The sequence below is a fragment of the Phyllobates terribilis genome, unplaced genomic scaffold, assembly GCF_046119375.1.
Source record: "Phyllobates terribilis strain yellow unplaced genomic scaffold, ASM4611937v1 Scaffold_291__1_contigs__length_2406647, whole genome shotgun sequence".
Taxonomy (NCBI): domain Eukaryota; kingdom Metazoa; phylum Chordata; class Amphibia; order Anura; family Dendrobatidae; genus Phyllobates; species Phyllobates terribilis.
The window spans coordinates 835,143-860,750 of NW_027363051.1; the positions used below are offsets into that span (position 1 = coordinate 835,143).

General features: G+C 43.1%; 1 protein-coding gene across 1 annotated transcript in view; it reads right to left on the reverse strand.

Annotated features, from left to right (window-relative positions):
• The window catches only part of LOC141220396 (uncharacterized), a 163,367-nt gene that overhangs the window by 66,868 nt on the left and 70,891 nt on the right, over positions 1-25,608 (reverse strand). The window contains 2 exon segments of the mRNA XM_073666323.1: positions 19,619-19,951; positions 19,953-21,396. Of these exon segments, the coding sequence (XP_073522424.1) occupies positions 19,619-19,951; positions 19,953-21,396 (1,777 nt within the window).

Genomic DNA, 25,608 nt, shown 5'->3' on the forward strand with positions numbered 1-25,608 from the left:
ATAAACAGAGAAAAAAAAATTCACAAGACCTTTATGAAGAAATAGCCAAACTAGAGCATAAAAGAACTCTTCTACATCAAACTTTGGAGGCTTTAGCAGCCAAACGCCTACAATTAAAAGACCTGCTAAACAAGCAGTCTGCAAAAATATACCTTAACTGGAAAAATCGCATGTTTGTGCATGGCGATAAGACTTCTAAACTTATGATGTCGTTAATCAAATCAAGACAAGCTAAAACCTATATCCACTCTTTAAAAACCCCTAATGGCGAAAATACAACAGACTACAATAAGATTTCCTCAGAATTCTTAAAATATTACTCTAACCTGTACAATCTCCACCCAGACGAACCTCTTCCAAACATAGAGAAAAAACGCTCAGACATTCAATCCTTTTTAGCTACACTTAATTTGCCTAAACTATCCCCGGAACAACAGGCATTTCTATCCAAACCATTCGACATTAAAGTCCGCTCCGTTCTGTCAAATAGGTCCAAGGGAAAAGCTCCTGGCCCAGATGGCCTTCCTATCTTATACTACAAAACCTTCTCCAAGATCTTAGAACCTCATTTCACGGAAATGTGTAACAAGGTACTCCAGGGCGAACCTTTCCCTCCCCAATCTTTGGAAGCCCATATATCCCTTCTTCATAAGGAAGGCAAGGATCCAGAACTCTAGCAATTGCAGACCGATTTCTCTACTAAACGTAGATCTTAAAACTTATGCAAGCATGCTTGCAAAATGCATTGCAGAATTCCTACCTAACTTAATCTCATCTCGGATCAGGCAGGCTTCATTAAAGGTAGGGAGGGTAAGGACAATGCTTGGCGGATCCTTCACCTGACACAATACTCTATTTACCACAAGCTTCCCTTGGTACTTTTAGGTACTGATGCAGAGAAAGCTTTTGACAGAGTGGATTGGAACTTCCTATAAGAAACTCTTAATTGCTTTAATTTCCCTCCATTAGTAACATCAGCCATTCTCCAAATGTATTCTCACCCCTCGGCCAAAATTAAACTAAATAACTCCCTGACTAAACCATTTACTATACATAATGGAACAAGGCAAGGCTGCCCTCTTTCACCATTGTTATTCATTATGGTAATGGAACCCTTGATCAAATCCATTAATCTCTGTGATGACATAATTGGTGTTAAACTTCAGGGACTACATCACAAAACCATGGCCTTTACAGACGATCTCCTAATCACCATGACACAGCCACACAAAGGCATACCAGCCCTTATGCAGATCCTAGAGAGATATGGCTCCCTGTCTAATTTTAAAATAAATGTAACCAAATCTGAGGCCTTAGGAATAAACATACCCGTATACACTCTAACTCACCTGAAATCACGATACCCCTTCCGCTGGCCAGACAAATACATTTCCTATTTGTGCATTAAGATAAGTGCATCCCAAAAAAACCTCTACAATCTAAATTATAAACCACTTCTCTCATTAATAACAGAACATACCAAAAAATGGAAAGCCCCCTACCTCTCCTGCATGGGCAGAAAAAATGTAATAAGAAACATCCTCTTACCCAAATTCATCTACCTTTTCCAAATGCTACCCATTACGTTTTCAAAAACATTTCTAACTAAAACTAACTCTTCTTTCTTTAACTACATTTGGAACAATCACCGCTCGAGACTTAACTCGCGTACTCTTTCAATGCCTAAAATTTTAGGTGGCATGGGAGCCCCCAACATCCATAACTACTACTTAGCGGCCGTACTTTCTAGAACTATTGAGTGGATCAGGAACCCAAAAGAGAAACCCTGGCTCTCTGTAGAGGAACACATGTCCCCCATACATCTACGCTCAGTTATTTTTTCACCCTCTACTTTAATTCATGAAAACACTTTTCACAACCTCCTCACTCGTACGGTTGTTAAATGTTGGAAATCAGTAGTAGACTTTTTCGCCCCTGCCCTTGCTCCATTAGCTCGAGTATCAGATTTTATCTCTCTAATCTTTAAAAAATTCACATTAGATCCCACAAAAAGGACCTTAGACACCTCTCCCCTTATAGACCAATTATTCAATGAAGGCACCTTTATTTCCTTTCAAGATATGAAGACATTACCTACAATGTCCAATTATACCTACATCCATTACAAGTCTTTCAAGAAGACACTACACCAGATCATGATTAAAGGGGATCTCTCCAGATCACTTACTTCTTATGAAACTATCTGTTCTCAGAAAGGACCTCCTAGGAAAACGCTTTCAACCCTTTACAACATCTTACTCTCAAGAGACGTCCCACTGAAAAGAGCCGTCATATTAAAATGGGAAAAAGATCTTGACTGCTCCTTTACAGAACCTTAAATCAAACACATTTACAAGTCCTCACACGACCCCTTACAATGCGCTAAAGCCCAAGAAAATTCATACAAAATAATCACCCATTGGTACACCACTCCAGACCCACAAATGGTTTCCTACCACTCCAAATATATGCTGGAGATGGGAAAAACATACGGCCTCCTACCTCCACCTTTGGTGGTCATGTCAAATCTTAAAAGAATTTTGGAAAATCGTTTCCCAAACCTTATACGAATTGCTCCACACCAACATAGCCCTAACCCCTAAACATATTTTTCTAAACTTTCCAATTGATCCAGATAAAAAGTTCTTGTCTAAATTGGCCTCCTTCGTGTTTACTGCCGGCAAACGTCTCCTACCCCCACTTTGGCGCCCTTCAAATATCCCAAACAAGAAAGAATTAATCCTCAGAATTGATCAACTAAACCATACTGAAGAACTGGCTGCTCTCTCCATACAAAACCTTACCTCCTCTCATTATGTCTGGAGTCCTCGGCAGATTTACAGGAATTCTACTCATTTTCTGTCCTCAACCATTTAATGTTTTATTAATATCTTGAAGATCTGACGTAGAATATACTGGACCCCCCTCCCCCACTCCCTCCTTCCTTTTTCCTTCTCCTATACCAAAGTCTGTCTCACCCCTCCCTCCCTCCATTTCTTATTCTCTGGTCCTGTATATACCTGAGACAATCTACTTTATTCCTTATACATTATGACACTAGTTTATGAATCTAAGAAAAAATTCTTCTTTTTGGAATCATATATTTTATTCTTAAAGTTTATATCTGACACTTCCCCTCTTCTTGTGATGTCACAAGAATAATTCACTTGAATGTATAAATATCTATATTTTATGTTTCCTTGTTATACACCTGCAAAGATTCTTCATGAAATCATCTGTTTGTCCCTACTTTATATTAGATTCTCAAGAAATAAAACATTGAAAATAAAATAAATATTGTTTCTTCTCTTTTCTCCTTTTCTGTCTGATGTTTCCTCACAGACTGTAATGATTCTATAAACTATAAAGTTATTATAATGGTGAAGGAGCTGTGATGAGGCTGCGGTCATGTGACAGTGATGACGTCACCGCAGCTCCTCCCCCTCAGGGGTCATTGCCCCGCCCAGATCTGCAGATGATCCCGGCGCAGTCGCTCCTCCGGCTCCTCCTCCCTCTGACGTCACATAGTGGCCGCTTTCTCCAGTGATGAGGATTTCTCCGCTCCCGGAGGTTCTGTAAGTCCAGTAGTCTCATCAGGTCCACATCTATAGTAAGTTCATCTGTTTCCCCAGTCAGGGCTCGCTCTCACTTCAATCCGATAAAACCCCAGACTGCGTCCGTACCCAGTAATCCTCGGATTCTCTGCTCAGCGGCGTTTTGTTTTCCAGCTCCGATCGGATCGCACGCATCTATATAATCTACGGGTGCGTGTGAAACATCGTGCTGCACTCAGATACCACCCGAGTGCAGTGCAATTCCGGCCAATGCCAGCAACAGAGGAGATGGAGAAACTGATTTCCCCGTCCCCTCCGCAGCCGTGCGAGAGGATCAGAGCATGGAGCACTGACATTCGGCTCCCGCTCGCAGCAGAGCAGCAGCGAGTGTCATTAGCATATCGCATCGGGTAGTCTCGCATCGCATACCGTACGCTAGTGGGACCCCGGCCTAAGAGATACATCTGTGTCTTGTATAGCAGAGCGGAGCTGTACAGATACCTGTCTTTACGTAGGCTCAGGTTCTCCCGGGTGCGACTCAGCCTCAGCATCCTCCCGCGCCATCTCCTCCTCTCCATGTTGTTGTGCAGAGTTCTCGGCGCCATCTTGTGATGAGGGTCTGGCGAATTTTTAATATTTTAATTATTTTTTTTTTCTCCTATTTTTTTTATTAAAATGTTCTAATGCTGATAATTTAGTCGTCCGTTCAGATATTAAAATATTCACCCAATGACAAATTAAAGCAATTCTAAATCCATAACCCTTCTATGACCTGATCACTGTCTACATACTGAAAAAACAATGGGATTGAAGCTTGAAGAGGACAATTTGCATATTCCAGGTGCCTTCTGGGAAAAGCGAAGAGTCTCCTTCAGCTAGAAGATCGTTGAGTACAGCCGGGACCAGCTGCTTGGAAAGCATCGCCAAATTTGTTTATCCTAGGGTATCACAAGAAAGAAGACAGACATCAAGTCAGCAGGGACGAGGAGCAGCATGGCAGATGTGACAACCTACATGGTGAGCTGCAGCATGTGCTACATGTTCACAGATTGACCAGAAGGTGAAACCAACTTCACCTGCCAGAAGTGTAGACTACTGGCTCTTTTAGAAGAAAAGGTGCGGGGACTAGAAGAAAGAATTGCGACATTAAAACTCATCAAGGAAAATGAAGACTTCCTGGACAGAACAGAAGCGTCACTACTGGTCACGGAAAGTGAAGGAAGCGTCAGAGAACCTCCAGAGGCAGACAAGTGGAGGCAAGTGACCAAAAGAAGCAAGAAGACCATGGAGACACCACCAACCACACAACTGAGAAACAGATTCCAAGGACTTGTGGAGGACGAAGATGGCACACCTAAGGATGAGGAACTACCAGCAAGCAAAAAAGAAAAGAGTACCCAGAAAGACCCAGAAGCGACAAGAAAAAGGACAGCCAAGAAGGGAAGAAGAGTGGTGGTGGTGGGAGACTCACTACTGAGAGGAACAGAAGCAGCTATCTGCAGACATAACCGCAAGAGAAGTATGTAGCCTCCCAGGGGCGAAGATCAAGGATGTTACCGATAGGATACCGAAGCTCATCAGTTCCAAGGATGTCCACCCATTTCTTCTGATACATGTTGGCACGAATGACACGACAAAGAAGGACCTACCGACAATCTGCAAGGACTTTGAAGCATTGGGGAAGAAAGTAAAATAACTGGATGCGCAGGTAGTTTTTTCTTCTATCCTTCCAGTAGACGGGCATGGCGTCAGGAGATGGAACAGGATCCTTGATGTGAACAACTGGCTGAGACGATGGTGCAGACAACAAGGATTTGGATTCCTGGACCACGGTGTGAATTACCTCTATGACGGACTCCTTGCCAGAGACGGACTACACCTCAACAAACCCGGGAAACACACATTCGCCAGGAGACTCGCAGCACTCATCAGGAGGGCGTTAAACTAGAAGAAGAGGGGATGGGAAGAAAAACGCCGGACACGAACATGCAACCAGAGAACATACTAATGAAAGATATGAAGTGCGACAAAGGTCCAATACAAGATGCTTGGAAGGGAGGTAAGAACATTTGTAATATAATCCACAGGGAGAAGATTGGAACAAAACAAAATCGTGTAAACTGCGTGCTAGCAAATGCCAGAAGCCTGACAAACAAGATGGATGAACTGGAAGCAGAAATATCTACAGGTAACTATGACATAGTGGGAATAACCGAGACATGGTTAGATGAAACCTATGACTGGGCAGTTAACTTACAGGGTTACAGTCTGTTTAGAAGGGATCGAAGAAGTCGGAAAGGGGGTGGAGTCTGTCTATATGTAAAGACGTGTCTAAAGCCTACAATACGGGAGGATGTATGGGAGGGAAATGAGGAGGTCGAGTCCTTATGGGTGGAGATACATGGGGCAAAAAACAATAATAAAATTATCATAGGAGTCTGTTATAAACCACCAAATATAGCAGAAGCCACGGAAAGTCTATTAATGAGACAAATAGACGAAGTAGCAAAAAATAACGAGGTGATTATTTTGGGGGACTTCAACTCCCCCGATATAGACTGGGAAACCGAAAGCTGTAGATCTCAGAAAGGAAACAGGTTTCTGTCAATTATCAAAGACAATTATTTGTCACAACTTGTGCAGGAACCAACTAGAGGGACGGCCCTTTTAGACTTAATATTAACTAACAGGCCAGACAGAATAACTGAGGTGCAGGTCGGGGGGCACCTGGGAAATAGTGACCACAACATTATACAATTCCACATGTGCTTCAGTAGGGTGCCCAGCAAGGGGGTCACAAAAACACTGAACTTCAGCTAAGAGATGCCCTTCACCTTATAGACTGGGATAGTATCTTCAGTAATAGGAGCACGGATAGAAAATGGGAAATGTTCAAAACAGTCCTACATAGTCACTGTAGAAGGTACATACCTTATGGGAATAAAAGGGCGAGGAATAGGAGGAAGCCAATGTGGCTAAATAAGGAAGTCAAGAGGGCAATGAAAAACAAAAAAAGGGCTTTCGGTAAACTTAAACAAGAAGGCAGCGAGGAAGCGCTAATATCTTATAGGGAAAAAAACAAAATCTGTAAGAAACAAATAAGAATAGCAAAAGAGGAGACAGAGAGACTAATTGCCAAGGAAAGTAAAACGAATCCCAAACTGTTCTTTAACTATATAAACAGTAAAAGGATTAAAACTGATGGCGTTGGCCCATTGAAAAATAACCTGGGTAAAATCATAGAGGGCGATGAGGATAAAGCAAACCTACTCAATAGCTTCTTCTCCACTGTTTTCACAAAAGAAAACAATTTATCGGAGGAAATGCAGAGTGATAAAGTAAACCCTCCGCTAAATATCACCCACCTAACCCAGGAGGAAGTTCAGAAACGCCTAAATAATATCAAAATAGACAAGTCACCAGGCCCAGATGACATACACCCCCGGGTACTAAAAGAATTAAGTAATGTGATAGACAGACCGCTGTATGTTATATTCAAGCACTCTTTATGGACAGGGACTGTCCCACTAGACTGGCGCCAAGCAAATGTGGTACCAATATTCAAAAATGGGTCTAAAAGTGACCCTGGGAACTATAGAGCAGTCAGCTTAACGTCTGTTGTGGGTAAATTGTTTGAAGGATTTCTTAGAGATGCTATTGTAGAATATCTTAATGATAATAACTGTCTAACTCCATATCAACATGGATTCATGAGGGATCGCTCCTGATGGCCTTCTACGAGGAGGTGAGCTCACAGCTGGACCCGGGAGAGTCAGTGGATGTTGTATACCTTGACTTCTCCAAAGCGTTTGATACCGTGCCACACAAAAGGTTGGTATATAAAATGAGAATGCTTGGTCAGGGGGATAATGTGTGCAAGTGGGTAAATAGCTGGCTGAGTGATAGAAAGCAGAGGGTGGTTATCAATGGAGTAAGCTCAGGGGGTGTCAGGGTTACTAGCGGGGTGCCTCAAGGGTCTGTCTTGGGCCCTATATTATTTAATATATTTATTAATGATCTAGTGGAAGGGTTGCATAGTAAAATAGCAATATTTGCAGATGATACTAAACTTTGTAAAGTAGTTAATACAGATGAGGATAGGGCACAGCTACAGGAGGATTTAGATAAATTGGGGAGTTGGGCCAAAAAATGGCAAATGGGGTTCAATGCCGATAAATGTAAGGTCATGCATATGGGAAAGAAAAACAGCAGTCACCCATACATATTAAATGGGAAACCGTTAGGGAAATCTGACATGGAGAAGGACCTGGGCGTCTTGGTTAATAGCAAATTAAATTGGAGTGCCCAATGTCAGGCAGCAGCTGCGAAGGCAAATAGAGTCATGGCATGCATCAGAAGAGGAATAGGGGCATATGATGAGAACATTGTTCTTCCTCTGTATAAAGCGATGGTAAGGCCGCACTTAGAATATTGTGCACAGTCCTGGGCTCCGGTGCTCAGGAAAGACATATTGGAGCTAGAGAGGGTACAAAGGAGGGCGACTAAGGTAATAAAGGGAATGGAGGGACTAGAATACCCAGAGAGGTTGACAAAATTAGGCCTATTTACGCTGGAAAAGGGAAGGCTTAGGGGAGACCTCATAAACATGTATAAATACATCAGGGGGCAGTACAGAGATCTCTCCCATGACCTGTTTATACCAAGGATGGTGACAAAGACGAGGGGGCACACTATGCGTCTGGAGGAAAGGAGGTTCCTGCACCAGCATAGAAGGGGATTCTTTACGGTCAGAGCCGTGAGACTCTGGAACTCTCTGGGAGAGGAAGTGGTGATGTCCAACTCACTTAATGAGTTCAAGAGAGGCCTGGACGCCTTTCTTGAGAACAATAAAATTACACCTTATGCTTAGTGATAGTTAATTAATCCAGGGATTTAATCTGACTGCCAGATTGGTGTCGGGAAGTGAATTTTTCATCAATGATGTAAATTGGCCTATACCGCATGTTTTTTTTTTTTGCCTTCCCCTGGATCAACGCTGCGGAATAGCTGCAGTGCACAAGAAATAGGCTGAACTGGATGGACGCTTGTCTTTTTTCGGCCTTATAAACTATGTAACTATGTAACTATGAGTATACCGACATTATCACAACATAAGAACCGAAGCAACAAATAGTAATGTGAAAGCTTCTTTCCCGGAATCCAATGTTGCTATATCCATAAAAAACCTTCATCAAATCTCAACTTCATTCCTGACCCCGATCATTTCTATAACCATAGATGTGTTAGTGCACAATGCGGTATCTGCGCTCCAGCGAGACCACCGTGTCTGTACTGTCTGCAAGAAGAAAGAAAAGAAAGGGAACATTTGTCACCCAGCTCTACTGACGGACTCACATTATACTCTAGATTCAGGCCTTTAGGAGACAGACGATTTACAGTCAATATCCAGAAGGCTTCCCTCCTTAATCACCTTCTCTTAATACCGCCTCCTCTCCTAGGAGCACTCACTTGTTCTATCACCTGGTATTTTGTCTCAGACAACGATATCTACGGACTTTCTCAAAATATCCACAAGTGAATTCAGGAGACGTGACTGGGAAAAGAATCCAAAAGGTGAGTCTCCTATGAACTTCATGCTGCAACTGTAATGGAATACTGTGGAGAAAAACGCACATCACGAGGACTGCGAGTCCATCTGCGCCCCACTCTGTTTTCAGAGGATGGGACTTTCTGCGATCAATTCGAGTAGATTAGCCCCTTTACAACCCAAGGTGGTTTGCAGGTTAATGACCAGGCCAATTTTTACAATTCTGACCACTGTCACTTTATGAGGTAATTACTCTGGAACGCTTCAACAGATCCCCCTGATTCTGAGATTGTTTTTTCGTGACATATTGTACTTCATGATTGTGGTAAAGTTTCTTCGATATCACTTGCGTTTATTTGTGAAAAAAACGGAAATTTGGCAAAAATTTAGAAAATTTTGCAATTTTCAAAATTTGAATTTTTATGCCCTTAAATCCGAGATATGTCACACAAAATAGTTAATAAATAACATTTCCCACATGTCTACTTTACATCAACTCAATTTTGGAACCAAAATTTTTTTTTGTTAGGGAGCTATAAGGGTTAAAAGTTGACCAGCGATTTCTCATTTTTTCCAACAAAATTTACAAAACCATTTTTTAGGGACCACATCACATTTGAAGTCACTTTGAGAGGTCTTTATGACAGAAAATACCCAAAAGTGACACAATTCTAAAAACTGCAACCCTCAAGATGCTCAAAACCACATTCAAGAACTTTATTAACCCTTCAGGTGCTTCACAGGAATTTTTGGAATGTGGAAGAAACTTTTTTCACAAAAATGTTACTTTAGACCCAATTTTTTTTATTTTCGCAGGGGTAACAGGAAAAAATGGACCCCAAAATTTGTTGTGCAATTTCCCCTAGGCACGCAGATACCCCATATGTGGGGAAAAACCACTGTTTGGGCGCACGGCAGGGCTCGGAAGGGAAGGAGTGCATTTGAGTTTTTGATTGTAAAATTTGCTTGAATAATTAGCGGACGCCATGTTACGTTTGGAGAGCCCCTGATGTGCCTAAACAGTGGAAATCACCCACAAGTGACCCCATTTTGGAAACTAGACCCCCCCAAGGCACCTATCTAGATGCATAGTGAGCACTTCGAACCCCCAGGTGTTTCACAAATTAATCCGTAAAAATGAAAAAGTATTTTTTTTTCCACTTTTTCATTTTTACGAATCAATTTGTGAAGCACCTGGGGGTTCCAAGTGCTCACTATGCATCTAGATAGGTGCCTTGGGGGGTCTAGTTTCCAAAATGGGGTCAATTGTGGGGGAGCTCCAATGTTTAGACACACAGGGGCTCTCCAAACGCGACATGGTGTCCGCTAACAATTTGAGCCGATTTTCCATTCAATTTGTTAGCGGACGCCATGTCGCGTTTGGAGAGCCCCTGTATGCCTAAACAGTGGAAACCCCCCACAAGTGACCCAATTTTGGAAACTAGACCCCTCAAGGATTTTATCAAGGGGTATAGTGAACATTTTGAACCCAGCGGTACGACACAGAATTTTTATAACATTAGGTCATCATATTGAATAAGTTGTCATTAGTTTTGAGCGCACCGGGTACTCAGGTATGCACGAAGTACTGAGTGTGCTCGAGTGACATGCTCGATTCCCTGCCCCGCATGTTTCACGGTTATTAGACACCCAAAAAAACATGCGGGGATCGCTCGTGCATGGCAGGCAATCCCCGCAAAGTTTTTTTGCCGCGAAGCATATGGGGCGGAGACTCCAGCATGTCACTCAAATACCCACGATACTCAATGCATAACAGAGCTCCCGATGCAAACTCAAGTAGCGAGCACTTGCGCTCAACACTAGTCGCCATATCGTCATCTTTTTTTCTTACTTTTGAAAAAAATCCCAACCCTAACCCTAACCCTAGCCCAACCCTAACCCCAACCCTGGCCTAACCCTAACCCTAGCACAACCCTAACCCGAGAGTTTATTTTTTACGCCGTTCCTCGTGCGGTATAAGTGATTAGACGACTTTATTCTTCGGGTCGGTGCGATTACAGTGATACCAGAATCATATGGGGTTTTTATTACTGACAGCTGTCACACACTAAAAGACACATTTTTTGCAAAATCTAGTTTTTGCATCGCCATATTTTGAGAGCTATAATTTTTCCAGATTTTGGCAGACAGAGTCATGAGATGGCTTGTTTTTTTGCGGGACGAGTTGACGTTGTTATTGGTGCCATATTCAGGCACGTGACATTTTTTGATCGCTTTCTATTCCGATTTTTGGGAGGCAGAATAAACAAAAACCAACAATTCAGGAATTGTTTTTTTGTTTTTTTTTATTCTGTTCCGCGTGTGGTAAAATTGATAAGGCAGCTTTATTCTTCGGGTCGGTACGTTTACAGCGGTACCACATTTATATCGCTTTTCTATGCTTTGCCCTTTTACATAATAAAAGCAATTTTATAGAAAAAATTATTTTTTAGCATCGCTTTATTCTGAGAGCTATAACTTTTTTATTTTTCGGCTGATGGAGCTGTATGCGGCTTGTTTTTTGCAGGACGAGATGACGTTTTCAGCGATACCATTTTTATTTATATTCGTCTTTTTGATCGCGTGTTATTCCATTTTTTGTTTGACGGTATGGTGATAAAGCATTGTTTTTTGCTTCGGTTTTTGTTTTGCTTTTTTACCATGTTCACTGAAGGGGTTAACTAGTGGGACAGTTTTATAGGTCAGGTCGTTACGGACGCGGCGATACCAAATGTGTGTACTTTTATTGTTTTTTTTTTCATAATATTTATTGATGGGTACATTATATTTTTATTTTTGGTGGATTATTTTTTAATTTATTTTTTTTATATTTTTACAATTTTTTTTTTTTTCACTCTGTCCCACTATGGGACTTTCACTTTTTTTTACTCTGATCGCCTGCATGGCACAGGAATGGAGCACCATCCCTGTGCCATGCAGGCTGTCAACGCTGGACAGGGAGAAGATAGTTTGGAAATGCACTGCGCATGTCCAAAATATTCCTGCTGTCTGGTGACCCGGATGTTGTCATAACGACATCGGGTCGTCATGGCAACATCCTGGAAGCCGCGGCAGACAGCGCTGGAGGCCGGAAGAGGAGGTGAGTACACCGATCACCTCCCCTTAGCCACTGCAATGCTGTGATCGACTTTGATCGCAGCATTGCGGGGGTTAATGTGCCGGGAGCGGTGCAGGACCACTCCCTGCACATAGCACCGGGTGTCAGCTGTGGCAATCAGCTGACACCCGGCGACGATCGCGCCCGCACAGCCTGTGTGCGTGCGCGATCGCCATGACGTACTAATACGGGTCAGGCTCTTAAAGCCTAGGGAACAGACGCGTATTAGTGCGTCATGGGTTGTAAAGGGGTTAATAAGTGTTCCCTGGATTTAATCTTGTTGACTGCTGATAGACTGCAGGCAGCAGATACTGATTTAGAAGTGGAGATTGCGAAAAATATAAAATAAATAAACAAATAATATATAAATTAGGTCAATAATTTTTCCTTCCCATTTATGATATACAGAGGAGAATTAGAATGTGTTGTGGGTGAATGATGATATTTGTTTTTTAGACTTTGGTGCATATAGCTAAATGGTACGATGATTATTATCTTACTTGTTTTAACTTCTGCTTTCTCACATCTCGCCCACCCTTTAACACATTCTGTGCACTCTCTCCATATCCACCCCTCCCTTCTCCCCTCTCTCATGTATAACTCTGAGGCTCTACTGATATTTCTCACCCACTCCAAACCATTCACTACCCCCATATAGCACTCAAAACATTCATACAAATCATTGCACCACCTGCTCTTTTTCTTTTTTCTCTTTCTCCTAGTCGCTGGCAACATCTCCCCCAACCCTGGGCGCTCCCTCCACTACTATACACCACTCTCCTCCAGCTGCATATAGAAACCCTGCTAATCTTATTAACATTCAGTGCATGCCCTCTCCTATTGCTTTCAATTGTGCTCTCTGGAATGCACGGTCTGTGTGTAACAAACTAACTTACATTCACAAATTTTTCCTCTCTAATTCCCTTCACCTTCTGGCTATTACAGAAACCTGGATCAAGCATTCAGACACCACCGCAGCTGCTGCTCTCTCATTTGGTGGGCTAAAATTTTCACATACGGCCAGACCTGAGAATAGACAGGGTGGAGGTGTTGGTTTGCTCCTTTCACCACAATGTGCTTTCCAGGTCAGCCACCACCCCGGTTCCCTCACTTATGTTTGCTTCCTTTGAAGTCCACACCGTCAGACTCTTCAAACCCTTCTCCCTGTGAGTGGCGGTTGTGTATCGCCCTCCAGGCTCCTCCTGCCAGTTCCTGGATCACTTTGCCACCTGGCTTCCTCACTTTCTATCCTGTGACATCCCCACTCTCATCATGGGAGACTTTAACATCCCCATCAATGATCCCCTCTCCCAATCTGTCTCTCATCTACTTTCTCTAACACCCTCATTCAGCCTCTCACAGGTTACTAACTCTCCTACACATGAAGACGGGAATACTCTGGACCTGGTTTTCTCCCGTCTCTGCTCGCTGCATGACTTTACTAACTCCCCTCTCCCGCTCTCGGACCACAACCTTGTTTCCTTCTCTGTCAAGAACTGTCTCCTCACCTGGGACACCCCCACTTACCTCACTTATAGGGATACACGTACCATTAATACCCAGCAGCTTATGGACAATCTCCACACACCTTTAGCCCTCATCTCCTCCCTCTCCTGTCCAGACTTAGCATTGTCACACTACAATAATACACTGAAGAGCGCCCTAGATGAAGCAGCACCTTCTACATGCAGAAAGACCCGACACAGACAACGGCAGCCCTGGCACACAATGCAAACACTATAAATTCATACTCAAAACCTATATCTCTGCCCTTCACCTGGCCAAACAATCCTACTTCACCACCCTCATCACTTCAATGTTCAACAATACAAAACGACTTTTTGAAACCTTAAACTCCCTCCTGAAACCTAATGCACAGGCCCCCACCACCAACCTCAGCGGTGAGGATCTGGCCACTTATTTCCTAGAAAAAATCAACCACATCCATCAGGACATCTCAGCCCAATCTCCTCAGTGCCTGGATCCCCTTCCCTGCCGCACGTCAAGCTCACTAGCCATCTTTGAGCCTGTTACAGAAGAAGAGGTTACCCAGCTCCTCGCTTCTTCTCGACCTACAACCTTCACATCTCCTGCAGTCTCTCTCACCGGTGGTCACCACTCACCTGACTAAAATATTTCACCTCTCTCTTTCTTCAGGTATCTTTCCCTCCTCATTTAAACATGCCATCATAACCCCTTTACTTAAAAAGCCATCCCTGGACCAGAACTGCACTGCTAACTACAGACCTGTCTCTAACCTTCCTTACATCTCTAAACTCCTGGAACGCCTGGTCCACTCCCGTCTAATCCGCTATCTCTCAGATAACTCTCTCCTCGACCCTCTACAATCTGGTTTCCGCTCCTTACACTCCACTGAAACTGCCCTCACTAAAGTCTCTAATGATCTACGAACAGCTAAATCCAAAGGTCACTGCTCCCTGCTGATTCTCCTGGATCTCTCTGCAGCATTTGACACTGTGGATCACCAGCTCCTCCTCACTATGCTCCACTCTATTGGCCTCAAGGACACCGTTCTCTCCTGGTTCTCCTACCTCTCTGACCGCTCCTTCACTGTATCTTTTGCCGGCCCCTCTTCCTCTCCTCGTCCCCTTACTATCGGGGTCCGCAGGGCTCAGTCCTAGGCCCCCTCCTCTTCTCTCTATACACTGCCCCTATTGGACAAACAATCAGCAGATTTGGGTTCCAGTATCATCTCTATGTTGACGATACCCAATTATACACTTCTTCACCTGACATCACCCCTACCCTAATACAAAATACCAAGGATTGTATGTCCTCTGCCTGTAACATCATTGAATACTTTGTTCTGTACAAAGTGGAAAAACCCACTACAGGCTGATCCAACTTTGATGTAATGTCCTTAAAACAAGTCAAAATGAGGCTCAGTATTGTGTGTGGCCTCCACGTGCCTGTATGACCTCCCTACAATGCCTGGGCATGCTCCTGATGAGGTTGCGGATGGTCTCTTGTGGGATCTCCTCCCAGACCTGGACTATAGCATCCGCCAACTCCTGGACAGTCTGTAGTGAAATGTGACGTTGGTGGATGGAGCGAGACATGACGTCCCAGATGTGCTCAATCGGATTCAGGTCTGGGGAATGGGCGGCCAGTCCATAGCTTCAGTGCCTTCATCTTGCAGGAACCGCTGACACACTCCAGCCACATGAGGTCTGGCATTGTCCTGCATTAGGAGGAACCCAGGGCCAACCGCACCAGCATATGGTCTCACAAGGGGTCTGAGGATCTCATCTCGGTAACTAATGGCAGCCAGGCTGCCTCTGGCGAGCACATGGAGGGCTGTGCGACCCTCCAAAGCAATGCTACCCCACACCATTACTGACCCACTGCCAAACCGGTCATGCTGAAGGATGTTGCAGGCAGCAGATCGCTCTCCACGGCGTCTCCAGACTCTGTCATGTCTGTCACATGTGCGCAGTGTGAACCTGCTTTCATCTGTGAAGAGTACAGGGCGCCAGTGGCGACTTTGCCAATCCTGGTGTTCTGTGGCAAATGCCAAGCGTCCTGCACTGTGTTGGGCTGTGAGCACAACCCCCATCTGTGGACGTGGGCCCTCATACCACCCTCATGGAGTCGATTTATAACCGTTTGTGCAGACACATGCATATTTGTGGCCTGCTGGAGGTCATTTTGCAGGGCTCTAGCAGTGCTCCTACTGTTCCTCCTTGCACAAAGGTGGAGGTAGTAGTCCTGCTGCTGGGTTGTTGCCCTCCTGCGGCCCCCTCCACGTCTGCTGGTGTACTGGCCTGTCTCCTGGTAGCGCCTCCAGCCTTTGGACACTACGCTGACAGATACAGCAAACCTTCTTGCCACAGCTCGCATTGATGTGCCATTCCGGATGAGCTGCACTACCTGAGCAACTTCTGTGGGTTGTGGAGTCCGTCTCATGCTACCATGAGTGTGAAAGCACAACCAACATTCAAAAGTGACCAAAACATCAGCCAGAAAGCATTGGTACTGAGAAGTGGTCTGTGGTCCCCACCTGCAGAACCACTCCTTTATTGACGGCGTCTTGATAATTGCCAATAATTTCCATCTATTGTCTATTCCATTTGCACAACAGCATGTGAAATTGATTGTCAATCAGTGTTGCTTCCTAAGTGGACAGTTTGATTTCACAGAAGTTTGATTCACTTGGAGTTATATTCTGTTGTGTAAGTGTTCCCTTTATTTTTTGAGCAGTGTATATTTTATATAATGAGACTAATATGATTATATGAATGTTTGTAGTTTTCTTCATTTTTTATTTCATTGTGATGTCATTTCTTTGTTTTTTTCTATATAAATGTTGTATTTCTATGTGATTGCCCACAATTGACAAAAGCTCTGGAGGAGCTGAAACGTTTTGCAGATTTGTGGATGTGGAATAAATGATTGATTGACTACAGGTGAGTGCCGGGATCTCTTTCCTTTCCCTCTCCATTACTAACCTGAGGCCTTGAAGACAGCTGTGTTTTTTGACAAATCACAGCTGTCATCAACCCTAACCACCATTACCCCGATCGCCACCGCACCAGGGCAATCGTGAAGAGCCGTGCAAAGCACCTGAATTGGTGCGCCATTTCTGAGGCGGCTGAGGGCTGGTATTTTTAGGCTGGGAAGGGCCCAGTAACCGAGGACCTTCCCACCCTGATAATATCCGCTCACAGCTGTCTGCTTTACCTTTGCTGGTTATCAAACATAGGGAGGACTCCACATCTCTTTAATTTATTAGCTAAACACAAGTGCAGTAAACTCCACACACAGGGCACTAATTATATATCTCACGGATATCTATCATCTATCTCGATCTTTGCACATCTAACACCTAAATATCTGTCATTTCTATTCTGCACTCTCTTCCGGCACGTGTCACACAGACGTGTGTGCGGATGTCACACTTTATGTCATCTGTGCGCAGGACGTACTGACGTCCGAGCTGCCGGCAAAAAACGGACATGTCCGGTCCGTGTGAACATGTGCGCAGCCTATAGAATATAATGGGTGTACGTGTGTGTCTCCGGTGCGTGTGAAGGGGGCCTAAAGGGTATGAGCACTTTTAGTATGAGTTACCAGTAGGGGGCGTGACCACTTAAAGTGCCTAGGGCAGCATGAATGCCAGATACGGCCCTGAGCACAGCCCTAATAAAGTCATTAGAGCTGCAGATAAAGGGGGCTCGATCACAGCTCTGGATAGTGGGTTGTATGAGCCGGAGGTTATGAACATGGATGACGATACTAATATATGCCGCACTCTAGATGGAGATCCTACTAATTCATACAATACCCCCTTACATTGTCTTTTGGAGGAGGGTTTGGTATCGGCTGTACTTAATGCCAAACAAATAGAACGATTAAAGGAAAATCACCCACAATGTCCAATATTTCATACATTACCGAAAACCCACAAAGAAGGAAACATCCATCAGTCTAGAGTTACATTCAATACTGGCTGCAGAGAAGATTCCTATAATATAGTGAATATTACCAGAAAACATTTACCTATGTTATACACCGACAAGGATCCAGCAACAAGAAAGACAACTGACACGTGGAGGACAAACACCAAAGGTTTCATTGAATGTGGGAGAAATAAATGTGGTTTGTGCAAGTCTGTGCACAAAGCAAAAATGTCTGCATCTACTAACCATAATAAACCCTATAATATCCGACATCTCATTAGTTGTAGCTCCACACGTCATTGACACCATACAATGTGAAGCTTGTCTGCTGCAATATGTGGGGGGCACGGTCAGACCCTTACGTCACCGCATTGGGGGACACGTTAGGGACGTTCTTGGCCCCACAACACGTAATACATCTGCAGCATCACAACATCTCATACAACACAATAGGGATTAATCACTTTACAGTTGTGGGTATTGAATATGTCACCAGACCAGCTAAGGGGGGAGATTGGTATAAAAAGTACACCCCCGAGAAGCCTTGTGGATTCTGGAATTGGACCCCAGATTCCCCAGTGATATGAAGCTTCGTTCAGACCTTGTATCCATTTACTGAATTGTGTTTTTTCCTCTTTTATAGTAATTATACATAATATACACATTATAGATGCAGACACTTCATTCTTCTATTGCACGGATGCTTTTTGTTGTGGACATATGATCATCCATAGGGGTAATGTAGACATACTTGCACATGTCCATTTGGGGCTGGGGGTCTCCGCTGTGCATTAGACCCTATGATGTGTATAAGAAGCCGGTTACTGGTGATTTATTATGTCATGAAGAAGAACTGAACACAAATACCAGGTAGAAACGCAGAGATGTTTTGCTCCTGTTTTTTAATGTTTCTATGATTTTAATTTGGATTTTTCAATAAAAGTTTTTGGTTTTATTCACACGGGAAAACAAGTGCTGGATTATCAGTAACTTTCTTTGTCCCGTCCATTCCTTCCCAACTGTGATTTCTCATCCAAGCACTGAGAGATGAGCTGAAAGCAGACAATGTTTTCTATAGAGGAATGGCAGACATGGGTGTTGTCCACATAGAAAGCCTCTCCTAAATCCCATGCACAAAAAAGCCGCCCTACAATCTGCCAGGACACATGCGGAAACATATGAAGCCTCCTGGGACTTTATACTCTGGGGTGATGAGACCAAGATAAAGGTTTTTTTGGAACTGATGGCTTCAAATCTGTATGACATTGAAGAGGTGAGGAATACAATGAGAATGCATGGGGTCTACAGTGAGACCTGGTGGTGGCCGTGTCCTTATGTGCGGCTGCATGAGGAGCTACAGGTCATTGATGACATCATGAATTCACAGATGTTCTGCTCTGTAGTGACAGAAAAGATGCTGCCATCACTCTGTTCCCTTGGTAGGCCACTGTTACATTTCTGAAGAACAGGGTGACAGTGATTCAGTGGCCAAGTGTCTCCTGATCTGAACCCAACCAAACACCTATGGGGGATTCTGAAGAGACAAGTTGTCATCGCTCCATCCGGCATCCAGGCTCTAAGAGCTCGTTATCGAAAGAGAGAAAAAAGATAGATATAGTATTGTCACTAACTTGTTCATTCCAGGCCTAGAAAACTTGATGCCGTCCTTTAAAATTATGGAGGCCATACAAAATAATAGATGTAGTAGCTTTTGATGTGGGGTGTACTCATTTTTGCATCAACTAATTTGAGTAAAACTGAAGATTTTCTAATGAGAGTTATATTATTACCCTTACTTTCATGTTTTGATTACAAAAAAATGTTCTATGAAATTCAGTGTTGGCAAAATTGTAGAAACTGATCTTGTGTTCAGTGAGCTATTAAATAAAATCTTACTCATCAAAGGGGGTGTACTCATTTATGCTGAACAATGTTTATTAAACTTTATAAAACACAGTGAACATAATTACACTTTCTTTCCCGTATGACTTCTCTCATGTTTTACAAGGTGTGATTTATGTATAAAAGATTTCCCACATTCTGAACATGAATACGGCTTCTCTCCTGTGTGACTTCTCTCATGCTGCACAAGATACATTTTTTTTGGAAAGCATTTCTCACAGAATGAACATAAATACGGATTTTCTCCTGTGTGAATTCTGTGATGTTTAACAAGATCTGATTTATAACTAAAACACTTCCCACATTCTGAGCATGAATATGGTGACTTTCCAGTATGAATGCTCTGATGTCTACTAAGATGCCCTTTATTTCTGAAGGACTTCTCACATAGTGAACATGAAAATGTTTTTTTCTCCTGTGTGATTTCTCTGATGTCTAATAAGATTCCCTTTATTTGTAAAGCATTTCCCACATTCTGAACACGAATATGGCTTCTCTCCTGTGTGAATTCGCTGATGTGGAATAAGACTCCTTTTATCTGTAAAGCATTTCCCACATTCTGAACATGAATACGGCTTTTCTCCTGTGTGAGTTCTCTGATGTCTAACAAGATCTGATTTAGCTGTAAAGCATTTTCCACATTGTAAACATGAAAACGGTTTCTCCCCGGTGTGAATTCTTTGATGTATAACAAGCTCTGATTTACTTTTGAAACATTTCCCACATTCTGAACAAAAAAATGGCTTTTCTCCTGTATGAATTCTCTTATGAGCAGAAAGATTTGATTTAAGCATAAAAGATTTCCCGCATTCTGAACATGAATACGGCTGCTCTCCTGTGTGAATTTTCTCGTGTATCACAAGTGTTGATTTCTCTGTAAAGCATTTCCCACATTCTGGACATGAATATGGCTTTTCTCCTGTGTGAATTCTGTGATGTTTAACAAGATCTGATTTATAACTAAAACACTTCCCACATTCTGAACATGAATATGGCTTCTCTCCTGTGTGAATTCGCTGATGTGGAATAAGATTCCCTTTATCTGTAAAGGACTTCCCACATTCTGAACATGAATATGGCTTCTCTCCTGTGTGAATTTTCTGATGTGTAATAAGACTCCCTTGAAATGTAAAGCATTTCCCACATTCTGAACAGGAATATGGCTTCTTTCCTGTGTGAGTTTTCTGATGTCTAATAAGAGCCCTTTTATCTGTAAAGCATTTCCCACATTCTGAACATGAATATGGCTTCTCTCCTGTGTGAATTCTCTCATGTCTAATAAGACTTCCTTTACCTGTGAAGGACTTTCCACATTTTGAACATGAATACGGCTTTTTTCCTGTGTGAATTCTCTGATGTCTAATAAGATCCCCTTTCTGTTTGAAGGACTTCCCACATTCTGAACATGAAAATGGCTTTTCTCCTGTGTGAATTCTTTGATGTTTAACAAGGTCTGATTTACTTCCAAAACATTTCCCACATTCCGAACATGAAAATGTCTTCTCTCTTGTATGAATTCTCTGATGTCTAATAAGATCCCCTTTCTGTTTGAAGGACTTCCCACATTCCGAACATGAAAATGGCTTTTCTCCTGTGTGAATTCTTTGATGTTTAACAAGCTCTGATTTACTTCCAAAACATTTCCCACATTCCGAACATGAATATGGTTTCTCTCTTGTATGAATTCTCTGATGTGTAATAAGATCCCCTTTATGTTTAAAGGACTTCCCACATTCCGAACATGAAAATGGCTTCTCTCCTGTATGAATTCTCTCATGTATAACAAATTGTGATTTATATGTAAAGAATTTCCCACATTCTGAACATGAGTATGGCTTTTTACCTTTGTGTTTTCTGTGTGTTAAAAAATCTGAGCTTTTTGTAAATTTCTTGTCACACTGAAATCTTGAATCCACTTTGCCACCTGGACTTTTGGTAATAATGTGAGATTGCTCAGGAGATGATTCCTCATGATTAGGAGGATTATAAGAAAGTGAAGTGCTGTGAAGTCCAGGAGGTGCAGGAAGGGTGATGAGGTTTCCTCCATTAGAGTGCTTCATGATATCTTCTTTTTTACAGTTTAGTGATGAACCGTTATTCTCACAAGGATTTCCTATCAGGATGAAAGATAAATTAGATGTGAGTTTTTTCTTCAACACAAAAGAGATTTCTGAATGTATTTTCTGGATCTCACAATGAAGACCCTCGTCAGTGAAAGTACCGGTAATAAGGAGGACAACTACATGCCATAACATTAACACAATGACGGGTAAAGTGAATGACACTTATAAACTGGTGACATTGGCACAAGTCAGGGGTGGCAGAGATTAGACAGCAAATAGTTCTTTAAGTGGTAATTACTGATGACAGGTTCCCTTAATGTACCTCCAGTGCCATTTCACTCTCTCAAGCTTCATATCTTGCCCTTAGTATAGAAAAGTGTCCACGTAATTAAAGAAGATGTCCACTACTATTAAAAATGCCCCCAATGTAATTAACCCGTTGAGAGAAGATTTTTTCTAATTACCTAGCTTTGTCTTTATTGGCTGTGAGCGGCGCTATCGCTGGCCACTCACCGGCATCACGCGACCCCCGGCCTCAGCCGGCTCTTGCTTCCCCTGATGTCACGTCAAGTGAGGCGTGACTCGGTGATGCGATCCCCGCGGTGGACGCCGGGCTGTGGGTGGGGTTTCCCCGCGCGTCACACCCAGCATCCACCGCGCACTTTCCCAATGAATGCAAGGTAATTGTGATTCACAAAATATTATACAATTGAACGGTGAAAAAAAAAAAATTACATTTTTACCACTATGTTATTTTATCCCCAGATTTTACATTTTCACAAGGGAAAATGGGTAAAAATGACCACATAACTTTATACAATTTCTGCTGAACGGGGCAATACCCCATATGTGGCTGTACTGTACTGCTTAGCCACATGGTGAGACTCGGGAGGGAAGGAGCGCTATTTGACTCTTGGAGAACAAACTTTAGTAGAACAGTTTGCAGACTCCATATACAGAGCCCCGAAGTGGCAGAAGAGCAGAATCCCCCCTCAAGTGACACCAGTTTGGAAATTACACCCCTATGGAAATGTATCTACAGGTGTAGTGATGAATTTGACTCCATGGGTGCTTTCCAGAAACGAGCAGTAATGGATGTTGTGAAGTGAAAATGCAAATATTCCCTTATAGTGGTCAGTACATTGTAGTGTCCGGTATATTGCAGTGCCCTTACGTTGTAGCGCCCAGTACATGATTCCCAGCTAGTGCTTTCTGGAGAAATAAATTGTCTCTCCTCGCTACAGTAATGCCAAACATGTGGATGCTAACTGCACACGGTGGGGCCCAGGAGGAGGGGGCATTTGGATTTGGGAGCGCAGATGTCACTGGATTTCTTTAAGTGGGAGCCAAGTCACTTTTCCAGAGCCTTTGTGCTACCAGTGATATGTACACCCCCTATATTACTGTTTACAGATGATGAACCTGAGTGGGGACTTGTTTTTTGTGGGTTGAGTAGAAGCTCTTAATGGTGGCATTTTGGGGTACAGAACATTTTGGAGCATATTTATCCTCTGCTGTACGCTGAACACTTACAGTGGGTACGGGAAGTATTCAGACCCCTTTACATTTTTTACTCTTTGTTTCATTGCAGCCATTTTGTAAATTCTAAAAAGTTCATTTATTTTTCTCATTAAAGTCCACTCTGCACCCCATCTTGATTGAAAAAAAGCAGAAATGCAGACAATTTTGCAAATTTATTAAAAAAGAAAAACTGAAATGTCACATGGTCATAAGTATTCAGACCCTTTCCTCAGACACTCATATTTAAGTCACATGCTGTCCATTTCCTTGTGATTCTCCTTGAGATGGTTCTACTCCTTCATTGGAGTCCAGCTGTGTTTAATTAAACTGATAGGACTTGATTTGGAAAGGCACACACCTGTCTATATAAGACCTCACGGCTCACAGTGCATATCAGACCAAATGAGAATCATGAGCTCAAAGGAACAGCCCAAGGAGCTCAGAGACAGAATTGTGGCAAGGCACAGATCTGGCCAAGGTTCCAAAAGTATTTCTGCATTACTCAAGGTTCCTAAGAGCACAATGGCCTTCATAATCCTTAAATGGAAGAAGTTTGGGACCACCAGAAGTCTTCCTAGACCTGGCCGTCCAGCCAAACTGAGCAATCGTGGGAGAAGAGCCTTGGTAGGAGAGGTAAAGAAAAACCCCAAGATCACTGTGGCTGAGCTCCAGAGATGCAGTAGGGAGATGGGAGAAAGTTCCACAAAGTCAACGATCACTGCAGCCTGACACCAGTCGGGCCTTTATCGCAGAGTGGCCAGATGGAAGCCTCTCTTCAGTGCAAGACATATGAAAGCCTGCATAGAGTTTGCTCAAAACACATGAAGGACTCCCAGACTATGAGAAATAAGATTCTCTGGTCTCATGAGACAAAGATAGAACTTTTTGGTGATAATTCTAAGCGGTATGTGTGGAGAAAACCAGGCACTGCTCTTGACCTGCCCAATACAATCCCTACAGTGAAACATGGTGGAGGCAGCATCATGCTATGGGGGTATTTTTCAGCTGCAGGGACAGGATGACTGGTTGCAATTGAAGGAAACATGAATGCAGCCAAGTACAGAGATATCCTGGATGAAAACCTCTTCTAGAGTGCTCTGGATCTCAGACTTGGCCGAAGGTTCACCTTCCAACAAGACAGTGACCATAAGCACACAGCTAAAATGACAAAGGAGTGGCTTCAGAACAACTCTGTGGCCATTCTTGACTGGCCCAGCCAGAGCCGTGACCTAAACCCAATTGAGCATCTCTGGAGAGACCTGAAAATGTCTGTCCACCAACGTTCACCATCCAACCTGATGGAACTGGAGAGGATCTGCAAGGAAGAATGGAAGAGGACCCCCAAATCCAAGTGTGAAAAACTTGTTGCATCATTCCCAAGAAGACTCATGGCTGTACTAGCTCAAAAGGGGCTTCTACTCAATACTGAGCAAAGGGTCTGAATAATTATGACCATGTGATATTTCAGTTTTTCTTTTTCAATAAATTTGCAAAAATGTCTGCATTTCTGTTTTTTTTTCAGTCAAGATGGGGTGCAGAGTGTACTTTAATGAGAAAAAAATGAACTTTTTAGAACTTACCGAATAGCTGCAATGAAACAAAGAGTGAAAAATGTAAAGGGGTCTGAATACTTTCCGTACCCACTGTACATCGGAGTTTCCATCTAAATCTACAAAATACATGATTCAGATGACACCCCCGAGGGATCCATTCACAATAATGAGGCAGCAGAGTTACACTGGACTCCGTCTAGCCTCTGGTCGACTGCGCTTTTATGCACGCTGAAAAAGATGGACATCACTGGATCATAGGCCAGACGGCGTCCACAGCGCCTCATTATACGGAATCTTCCCCCGGGGTTCTGTCCGAATCGCAAGCTCAGTCATTTATATGGCAGCATGAGACTTGTGTAAGAATAATACGAAAATAAAAGATGGAAGTAATATTAAAAAACACAATTAGGAAAATTAAAAATGTGCTTATTAAATCATTAAGAGGTGTGAATGCGGCCCAGTTATTCATCGGTGCGCAACCGGACTCTGTACAGGAGCAGCCGCGCCATCACCGGACGCTTCTGCTGTGATGTGGACGGCGGATAAAGCTTCACTGCACCGGAGACTTCATACAATATCACACACCGGTCATCGTCACACGCCGCTAATCATAGTCACATGCCAATCATCATCGTCATACGCCGCTAATCATAGTCACATGCCAATCATCATCATCACACGCCGCTAATCATAGTCACATGCCAATCATCATCGTCATACGCCAGTCATCATCATCACACGCCGCTAATCATAGTCACATGCCAATCATCATCGTCATACGCCAGTCATCATCATCACACGCCACTAATCATAGTCACATGCCAATCATCATCGTCATACGCCAGTCATCATCATCACACGCCGCTAATCATAGTCACATGCCAATCATCATCGTCATACGCCAGTCATCATCATCACACGTCACTAAT